Source organism: Gobio gobio, assembly GCF_949357685.1.
Source record: "Gobio gobio genome assembly, chromosome: 4".
Taxonomy (NCBI): Eukaryota; Metazoa; Chordata; class Actinopteri; order Cypriniformes; family Gobionidae; genus Gobio; species Gobio gobio.
The window spans coordinates 57480280-57490976 of record NC_137100.1 but is presented as its reverse complement, the minus strand read 5'-3'; the positions used below and the strand labels follow the sequence as shown (position 1 = coordinate 57490976).

At 33.6% G+C, this 10697-nt stretch overlaps 1 protein-coding gene across 1 annotated transcript; it reads right to left on the bottom strand.

Moving 5' to 3' along the window:
- Positions 1-7242: 7242 nt before the first annotated feature.
- On the bottom strand, positions 7243-7905 carry cldn26 (claudin 26; the record flags this gene model as incomplete). Its single annotated transcript, XM_079815292.1, has 1 exon — positions 7243-7905. The coding sequence occupies one exon, from the start codon at positions 7903-7905 to the stop codon at positions 7243-7245; it is 663 nt and encodes a 220-aa protein (XP_079671418.1).
- Between the last annotated feature and the right edge of the window lie 2792 nt (positions 7906-10697).

The following is a 10697-nucleotide window of genomic DNA, read 5'->3' as shown; positions in this document are numbered from 1 at the left end:
AAAATTATAAGTGATCTAGGCGCCATTGAAAACACTCTAAGTCTCACACCCTCGCTTACACACCTGTCATGGCGCTGCTCTGAATAAGGTCTAGCAACTTACTAAAACCTACCCAGAACATCCTAGCAACTGCATAGCAACATGCTAAAACAACAACAACAATACAGTGACAACTGCATAGCAATAGGCTAAAAACATTCAGAACGCATAGGCTTATATGCACTAACTTTGGCAACTACCCTCTAATGTAAAAATCTAGATTCAGGCCCATCTTTCCTCCTTTGTGTGTGTCTGACAGCCATTGTAAAAGTATTTCTGAAGATACTTACATTCTAATTATTATTGAAAGGGTCACGAGGCTTTGTGAAACCCGTTTTGCTGTGGTCATCACAAAAGGGAACCTCTCTGATTTCATATTCATTTAATGCACTGTCGGATCAGAGAATAGGTCACTATGGGAAAGGGCACACTTCACGTAAAGGAAACCTGAAATAATGATTCACTGATTACAGTTGTGCTTGCCAGTTAGATTCAAACAACACTTTTGTACAAAGAAACATATGTTCTCACAATGCAATGAATAACAACCAATGCATTAGGGATTCTGCCTTTTATAGATTTTACTGCAGCCACCTGACATCTTTGCAACATCTGGCAGTAGGTACAATCAAAGTTACCTCCATCAGGAAGCAAAGATCCTGGTAGAACATCTACTTGTGAGCCCCTCTGCTGGTTAGAGGTGGAGAGCTGAGGAAACATCACCTCAAGGATAAAAGGACAATCATAACAGATAATTTCATAAGACGTTCGTTCCCTTCAACAAAGTGTCCCAGACATGGCCTGCCCCAGTGCAAAGAGCCATACAGGTCACAACATATTATATAGAAGAAGATCAAAGAAGATCTAATGAATTATGCATTAGCCTCATTCTCCGCCGTGAATGTTAATGTCTTATTCCTGTAGAGATGGTTTTCAGCTAAAAACCCTGTGGAGACAGTGCATGTCCTGGAAGAATCGATAGCTGTAGATTTTCAAGGGCACAATTACTTATTTATCAGGTTATTACTGGAGAGGTATACTAAATCATTAGCAAGTTTAATACAATGACATTTAAAATATACCATTTATGACAATAGGCCTACACTATTAAATTAAATATTAATATAATATATAGATTACAATATAGAATATATTCAGTACTCCAAAGTTTGGGGCTGGGAAGATGTCACATCTTCAGGGTCACATGATCCTTAAGAAATCATTCTAATGTTCTGATTTGAAACATAAGACTTATTATCAATAATGAATAAAGTTTTGCTGCTTAATAGTTTTTCGGAAACTCCAAGAGTCAAGTCACTTTTATTTCTATAGCGCTTTTCACAATGCAGATTGCTTCAAAGCAGCTTTACAGTGATGATAGGAAATGCATTTTGTTTTAGATGAAAAGCTAAAGTAAGTTTTTGATTGATTAAATTATTTTGTAAAAACCGATTTCAAAATGTAAAAATGCATGTAAAACAAATATTGCACAAAATGAAAACAATAATGTAAATATTATTATTATAAGTGTGAATCAAAAAATTAAAAGCGCATTTTAAAACAATAAGCATGATTTCATCTCAAATATCTTAGTGTGTGTTTTGGTCATAATTTAGACTTTTTTTAAATCTAATTTCATCTTTTTATCTCATAAGTAGGACTTTTAATTTAGATTTTTAAGTCATAATTTTGACTTTAAATCAAACATTTTCCAATCCAAAAGTCCTAATTTCAACTGTTCATCTCACAATGACTTAGCATGTCATATTTTTGACTTTTTATCTCACTATTATGACTTTTAAAATCATATTTTTGACTTTATCTAATAATGAGGACATTTAAAATCATATTTTCAACATTTTATCTCTTAATTATGACTTTATAATTGAAATGAGCTTATCGGTAATATAGCTGAATATTTAGTGTATACATAAATAGACAATTAAAAAGAACAGCATTTATTTGAAATATAAATCTTTTCTAAATATCTTTACTGACACTTTTGATCAATTTAATGCATCCAGGCTGAATTAAAGTATTAATTTCTTTCAACAACAACAAAATACAGTACCAAATATTAAAAATGTTTATGTTTTTGAAAGAAGTCTCTTATGCTCATCAAGGCTGCATTTATTTTATTAAAAAAATGCAGTAAAACAATAATATTGCTAAACTTTTCTTTGCATATGATTTATTTTATTCCTGTGATCAAAGCTGAATTATCGGCATCTCCAGTCTTCAGCGTCACTTGATCCTTCAGAAATCCTTTTAATATGAGGATTTGCTGCTCAAGAAACATTTCTTATTGTTATCAATGTTGAAAAGCATTTGTTAAATAGAAATCTTTTGTAAGATTATAAATGTCTTTACTGTCACTTCTGATCAATTTAATGCATTCTTGAATAATAAAAGTATTAATTTCTTTTTTTTTTTTTTATCTTACCACAAATTTTTGAATGGTATTATTGTTTCCACAAAAATGTTAAGCAGCAAAAACAATGTTTTCAACAATGATAATATTAATAGTAGATGTTTTCTTGAGCAGCAAATCAACATATTAGAATATTTTTACAGTCTATGATTAGAATGATTTCTGAAGGATCATGTGACACTGAAGACTGGAGTAATGATGCTAAAAATACAGCTTTGATCACAGGAATAAATTACATTTTAACATTTATTAAAATATAAACCAATTCTTTTCAATTGTAATAATATTTCACAATATTACTATAATAGACCCTTCAGACTCTGATGACGCGTTTTAACGGTCATTAATATCATAAATCCTGCAAAGTTTTTTGTATTTTTTTTTTATGCATGTACATTTAAATCACTAACACTTTGTATTATATTACTTTTGCATCAAATTACCGTTGTTGTGAGGGTGTTTCTAATATAGAGTCTATTAAAAATTAACACCTTTCTCTCTTTTCATTGCCATTATCAATCTCACTCTATTTTTTCCCTCTTTTTGAAAGTTGTGAAATCACTATTGTGGAGCTTTTCTTTTGCTATTGCTTTCACAAAAAAAAAATATTTCATGTATACTCTCATTCACTGCTATAAAAGTTAACCCAACAATGACGGCTTCCGCTCTGAGAAACCCGGAAATGTGAAAAGGGTCTATGGTTATAAAAAAATAAAAACAGTAAAATTGACTAAATCTCAACTTCTGTGCATGAGTGATATGGCACATTTAAAAAAGGAAACATAATGTTATAAAAAGGAACATTGTCTGTTTTAGTGCACAATTGTATGATGTTATAACATAACTTTACTACAGCAGCAAAGATGTGCTTTCTAGATATTAGCAAGTGATGACATCAGCTGAGCCAAATGTCAGTCTATCGCCGTCTCTGAAATCTTCGTTTAGTTTAGTTTAAAAACTTAGTTTAACTTACTTTGTGTTCATAAAAAAAATATGTTCTATAGTATGAAATCCAGACGTACTACATCCTCATGGGATACCCATTTCAGAATCTCACTGGAAGTAGTAGGTCATCTGGATACTTATCTGCTTACTATGAATTCGGACATATGGTGTTGCAAGAGAAAGTATGTGAACCGCTTGGAGAATCAGTGAAAATGTGAATAATTTTAACTAAATAAGAGAGATCATACAAAATGCATGTTATTTTTTATTTAGTACTGTCCTGAATAAGAAATGTTCGACCCACTTTATATTAGGTGGCCTTAACTACTATGTACTAACATTTTAATTAATAATTTGATACAATGCATTTCTTGTGTACATTTTAAAAATACCTGCATGTAATTACAGTCTGTAATTCATTTCTGAAGTTATATTTATAATTACACTGTTGACACTTCCCTTACACCTAACCCTACCCTAAACTTACCCATACCACCACACCTAAATGTCCAAAATGTTCTTATTTTGTTTAAATATCACTTCTTTTTTTTTCATTTAGTACTGCCCTTCAGAAGCAATAGAAGATACTTGCATGTTTCCCGGAAGACAAATTAAGTACAATTTACCTTGATCTTCTATAAGTTTTCACCCCCGGCTCTTAATGCGTCATGTTTCCTTCTGGAGCATCAGTGAATGTTTGAGTGCCTCAATTGTCCTCAGTGTGAAAAGATGGATCTCAAAATCATACAGTCGCTGGGAGAGGGTTCAAATATGCAGACGATGCTGGAAAACTGAAGAATGTGCAGGACCTGGAGGATTTTTCTGAAGAACATTGGGCAGTTTAACTGCTCTGGGGCCGTATTCACAAAACATCTTAAGGCTAAAAGTAGCTCCTAACTTGTTCATTTAGGAGAAACTCTTAAAAATAATGGCTGTGTCAGTCCTAATTTTAGGACTCCTAAATTTTAGCTCTTAGAGTATTTCACAAAGCATTTTAGTGCTAAAACCAGCTCCTAAATCTGTGAAACTTTAGGAGTAGTCAAGAGGACTCCTAAATCACTAAGACCAAATCACAAACAATCCTAATGGATGTTGCGGACCTTTCTCCCCTTTTTCTCTTCCACTTCGCTTCCTGTATACTCACTGTCCTATCATAATAAAAAGGCAAAAATGCCAAAAAAATATATAAATATTATTTATTTAACAAAAAAATTATGTCTGATTACCTGTGGCAGTTGTTTCACGAGTTCATGCTTACAAATGATGGGATAGAGTCAGGGGCGTAGTTTATGGGGGGGATGGGGGGGAGGTAACCCCCTCCATATTCAAATCCATCAGTTACAACCCCCCCAATATTTCACATGAAAATCCCAGTAGATCAAATGAAAAATATGTAGAATTCGTTTATTTTGTAACAATAATTTTGTTCCTAATCAAATATGAGTTTGTCATATGCCTACTTTTTAAAATCTTTATTTTAATATGGCAACATTCTTTTTTTTTATCTATATTTTAATATGGAAACATTTTTATTTTAAAATCTTTATTCGAATATGGCAACACGATACGTTCTACAATATTTCTATCACTGACTGAGACTCCTCCCCCATCAACCAATCACCGTGGGCATAGTTAGTAAGCGTGATGACATCATCCATAGCAACAAGGTCAACCCCGCCCTTTCTCTTAGCTTAAGACCATGCTTAAGACATCTTTCTGTTCCTTAGTAAAAGTTGGTCTCAGCAGCTTTGTGAATAGGTTTTAAGAGAAAACTCTTAGCTAAGAACTTTTACTGCTATTTAGGAGAACTCTTCGCGCTAAGATGAAATGTTTTGTGAATACGGCCCCAGGACAAAGGGACTCAAGAACAACCATCACAAAACAAAAAAACAGTCGTGGATCATCCAGGGAACGACACACAGTATTGAGAATAATGGTTCATAAACTTTTGAACGGGTCATTTTAATAAATTCAGCTATTTTTGTGTCTTATGTGTATTATATGTAAAATATTGGTATGTAAAATATCTTATTCAGTAATACAGCACTGAATAAAAAAAAATAACACATTTTGTATGATCTCTTATTTTGTTCAAATTATTCAGAGATTCTGCAAGCGGTTCACATACTTTTTCTTACAACTGTATATAAGTCGGCAAATTCGGACGCAGGGCTCTTAACAACTGTATAAGGAATGTACCCTCATTGACTGTAAGCCCCACCTTCTCTTCATTTGAACCCACTGACCTCTGTGTTTCAGAGGAAACTCTTATCTGAACTCTACACTAGCTCTCTTTTGCTGCCAAGATTAGCGAGTGCTAAAAAGGTAGCATGCCTGTCCTAGACGAGGAAAAAGAATTCATTGTTCTCCAAGTTCTGCTTCAACTGTGGTCTGTTACTCCCTATCTGTCTTCTTTCATTTCCTTTATACTTGTTTTAATGTTGTTCTAACTGATGCCAAAATATCCATTAGGGATGTTATAGGCTACACAATGTTTTCCATCCCAAAACACTACACAACAATGAAGGCCTTTGGAGTGAGGCCTGATCAAATCACACGCTTTTATTTTGTATATCCTCAAAGATTCATCAATTTATACAATACCTTGCTTGATTGAACAATAATTGAACAGAATTCAAAGAGAGTTCATCTAAAAATGAAAATACTGTCACCATTTACTCACCGTCATGTCTCTCCAAACCTAATGACTTTCTTTCTTCTGTGGAACACAAAGAAAGATATGATAAGAAGATGGAAGGGCTTGATGGTGAGTAAAAAAAAAGAATTTTCATTGAACTATCCCTTTAGGAACAAATCGTTTGACAAATAGGACAAATAGACCATTCAAATATTTGTCTTTTGCAGTTATTATGAGTTGTATGTCATACAAAGACTCTGATTATGCACAGAATAGTCTCAGATCCCCCCAAAATTACAAATTTATTCAGACATTGGCTAATATTTTTTCAAATAGCAAAACGTACCACATTACTGCATTAACTATAACTGGCACTGCTGCAGTTAATGATAAACATGCCAAATAATGTATAAACTCAAAAAAAATTTTTTAAAAAGAAATTAAAATAAAATACAAAAAAAAAAAAACTAATACAAAATAAAACAAAACAATAAAAAAATATATAAAATAATAAAAAATAAATAAAATGAAACAAAACAAAATTGTATTAAATGTATAATAAAATAAAACAATCAAAACAAAACAAACATAAACAAAAAACACATTTAAATTAAATATATAATAAAATAAAATAGAACAAAACAATAACAATAAAAACTAAACAAAATAAAACATTAACAATAAAGAAATAAAATTATAAAATAAATTATAAAAACAAAAAGAGAGAAATTTCTCATTGTTAATTTTTACTATACTGGGATAAGGCTTTTAAATCTATCAAAAGTACCAAGAGGCCACTGATTGGAGATTTCCAAAGAGGGCTTTGAAAATCAATTAAAAGCTTCAAAACATGCAAATAATTCTGTCCGGATACTTCCAAGTCATGCATAACATTACATGAGGATTTGGTGCAATACATTAACAGTGCAAATAAATCATCTGCCATCCTGTGCAACCCTTAAAAAAGATATTGTTATTCTTTACAGGATGCCAGCTCACAAATCGCTCAAGTCTGCAGAGACCAACTGTTATGAAATAAGAACTGGGCGATGATCACCACGCAAGTAACTCCTCTGATTGCAATCACTGATTCAAACTAATTCAATATTTCATAACAAGTCCGGCCTTTTTTTATTCAGATAAGCCGAGTTGCATTCTTGACTTCTCCAGCCTTGAGATGAAATGGAAGCTATAGGATTTCCGTCTTTCGGTAATGCCGAGTTCTCGGATGCTGTTCTTGGTTGCGAGCGAGAACTTGATTTTGCAGCTTTGCTTCATGATCGCCCATGCAGACCGCAACAAAGAGAAAAGCCCCTCCAACGACTAACAGAAGTCCAGCAAACCAGGCAGAAAACATGGCCTCTCCATACTCCCATCTGGGCATCACATCAGGAAGATTCTCATCCCAGAATTTGACTACCATTATGTACGCCATCAGTGAAACGGGTGCGAGGGTGGTGATCCCTGACACAACGATGAACACTCCACCGAGGACAAGCAGCGCCCTCTTCATCCTCTCTCGCCCGGCACCAATCTCAACACCCTGGAGTCCAAAAAAAGCAGCCACTACACCGAGAATTCCCGTTGCAATGGAAATGCACATGAGAACCCGTGAAACTAAAGTGTCTGGTGGCAAGGCCAAGAAAGACTCGAAGGCTTTGCAATGCACGCCAACTTCCTCCGTGTAGATACACATGTGCCAGAGACCCTCATACCAGTTCTCCATCTCATTCAAATCGGAGTTCATCGTCTTCCATAGTGGCAGGAAGGTTGTAATGAACGTTGTGATTAAACCTCCGAAGGACACAAAGAGCGAAGCTCTCTGGACAAACTTAATGGTGAACAGCACCATATTAACACTTGTCAGTTCTCTTGCTTTGTCTGTCTATCCATCTGATACTGTCTCAGACTTTCAACTCGTCTAGTCTGGACTGGCTCCTCCTTTGCTTTAATAAAAACCCACCTGTTCTTGCCGGATAATCCTGCAGCCCTTCACAACGGCGGGACTGTTTTTCAAACTGATGAATATCGTAACGGAGGACAATCACTGCTTTTTAACGAGGAAACACGATATGTCCAGTTTCAAGTCTGTGCGAGAAGCCTGAACAATAGGCTATAAGACACGATTGAGATTGAGGAGAAAAGAAAAAGAATTAGGAAGAGAAACTTCTTAAAATGCACTTGTCTCTTTCCTTGCTTATTTTAGCTGATAATAAGTCAGAAGCGATACTAAAGAGTTTTTAGGATACTGTTACTTTGCAAAGTGTGGGGTAGCAGCTGAATGAACAGCGGCTTGCTTTGAGAACACTATGTACCACAGGTTTTTTTCACCGAAGCTCCTCTGATATTCGGAGACCAGTGGTAGGAAATCGGACACCTTGTCCTACATGCTGAGCTGAACTCATCCATACTCATCCTCACCATTTGTCCTTGAACACCCAATCTTCCCCTTTATAATAGGCTACATTTAAAGATGGAAAACCTATAACCTTAAGTGTTAACCCAAGTAACTCGTGGGTTATTTATGTGAAACAGACATACATTCAAAATTTTTGGGTCAGTAAGTTTTTTTTTATTTTTTTTTTATATATATTATTAATTATTTTTTTGAAAGAAAGCAAGGATGCATTAAATTGAACAAACATGACAGTAAATACTTTTACATTGATGAAAAAAAAAAAAAAAACGCTGTTCTTTTGAAATTTCCATTAATCAAAAATCTTCTGTTCAGACAGGGGAGCTTCGAATTTAGTATTGTTATTTTCTTTCTTATACATGGTATTTTTATTTCTTATGCATATGTTGTGATTATTCTATCAATATTTTAATACCTTTTCTATGTAAAGCACTTTGAATTACAATTGTGTATGAAATGTGCTATATTATAAATAAACTTGCCTTGTCAAAGAATCCAGGGAAAAAAAGTAGGATGGTTTCCACAAAAATATTGAGCAGCACATCTATTTTCAACATTGATATTAATAAAAAAAAAAATTGCACCAAATCAGATTTTAAAGGATCATGTAGAACTGAAGACTGGAGTAATGATGCTGAAAATACATCAGCTGGTTCATTAGTTAACATGAACTAATAATGAACTGCACTTATAAAGCATTTATTTATCTTTGTTAATGCTAATTTCAACATTTAATAATACTTTATTAAAATCTTGTTAGTGAATGCACTGTGAACTAACATGAACAAACCATGAACAACTGGATTTTTATTAACTAACGTTAACAAAGATTAACTAATGCTGAACAGAGGTGTTGTTCATGGTTAAGTCATGTTAACTAATGCATTAACTAATGTTAACTAATACAACCTTATTGGTAAAGTGTTACCATATATTCAATAGAGAGCAGTTTTTAAATATTTCTAATATTCTAATATTTCACTATGTAATATACATTTAAACAATTGTAATAATATTTTACAATATTGTTGTTTTTATTGTATTTTTAAACAAACAAATGCAACCTTGGTGAGCAAGCATATAAGACAATTCTTAAAAAAAAAAAAAAAAACATTTTTTACCAACCACAATCTTGTTTTCTCCTGACAGATGAAGGGAAAAAATGCATTGACTTACATTGAAGGAGGAACCCCAGACATATCTGAATGTCACAAGAGAATTGGGAGTGGCATCTTTTGGCTGGTAATGGCATGAATTAAAGTTCTATTTGCAAACATGATAAAAACCTTGCTATTGTTAAAAAAAAAAAAACTGTCAAACGTTAAGATGGATGTTAATGAAACTTGCATAATTGCTATAAGAAAAAAACAAAACTTACCTGAACTTAAATACCATTGCTAAATGTTCTCACTCTTAGAAGACTTCATTATACAGGCTTATCTTCCCATATCTGACGTAACCAGATCCACACACTGAAATGAAGGTAATTTTGCTGGTTAAAGGTCAAGGATTGATCTGTGCTTTGAACATCATAGGTTACCCTTCAGAGCATGAGCTTTTAGGGGTTTTGGTCTTAACCCTAACCTTTATGTGAAAATGCAACAATAAAACTGGTTAGTGTCGACTGTAAAATGATGCTAATGTTCCGAGATATGTTTAATCACTAACAATGCCAGATAATAATAAAGTCCGGGTGGCCTGAGAGATGCCCAGATGCACTTGCAGCTCCTGGCAGCATGCGAGCTACTCTGAAAAGAATGATCCTCTTTGTACGGCCATCCAAAACCATTCATTTTTCTTTCATCACTCCTGTCTGAGGCTCAGCTTTTATGGTGTTCTGTTGAGAATGAAAGCAAACAGCATTTCATGTAATAATGCTTATATTTTATTCAAAATTGTTTAAGAACATCAATGATTTTGACTTTTTAGTTAAGTATTCAACTTACAGTGCTGTAAAATATTTGAGTAAATGTAATTAGCCTAGCTACCGTACTTTAAGTAGGCATATTGTTCTGGCTACTTTTAACTTTTACTGAGTATAAGATATTAGCAACTTTTCTACTTGACTCTCTAATTGACTACATTTTTGAATAAGTATTTGTACTCTTTATTCCAATCCAATAGCCTACATTTGTGAGGAGTAATGCAATTACTAGCACTACTAGCATTACTAGTCCGCCACAGTATCTTTACTTTCTGCTAGAAAAGCAGCAATATCGCCATCTACA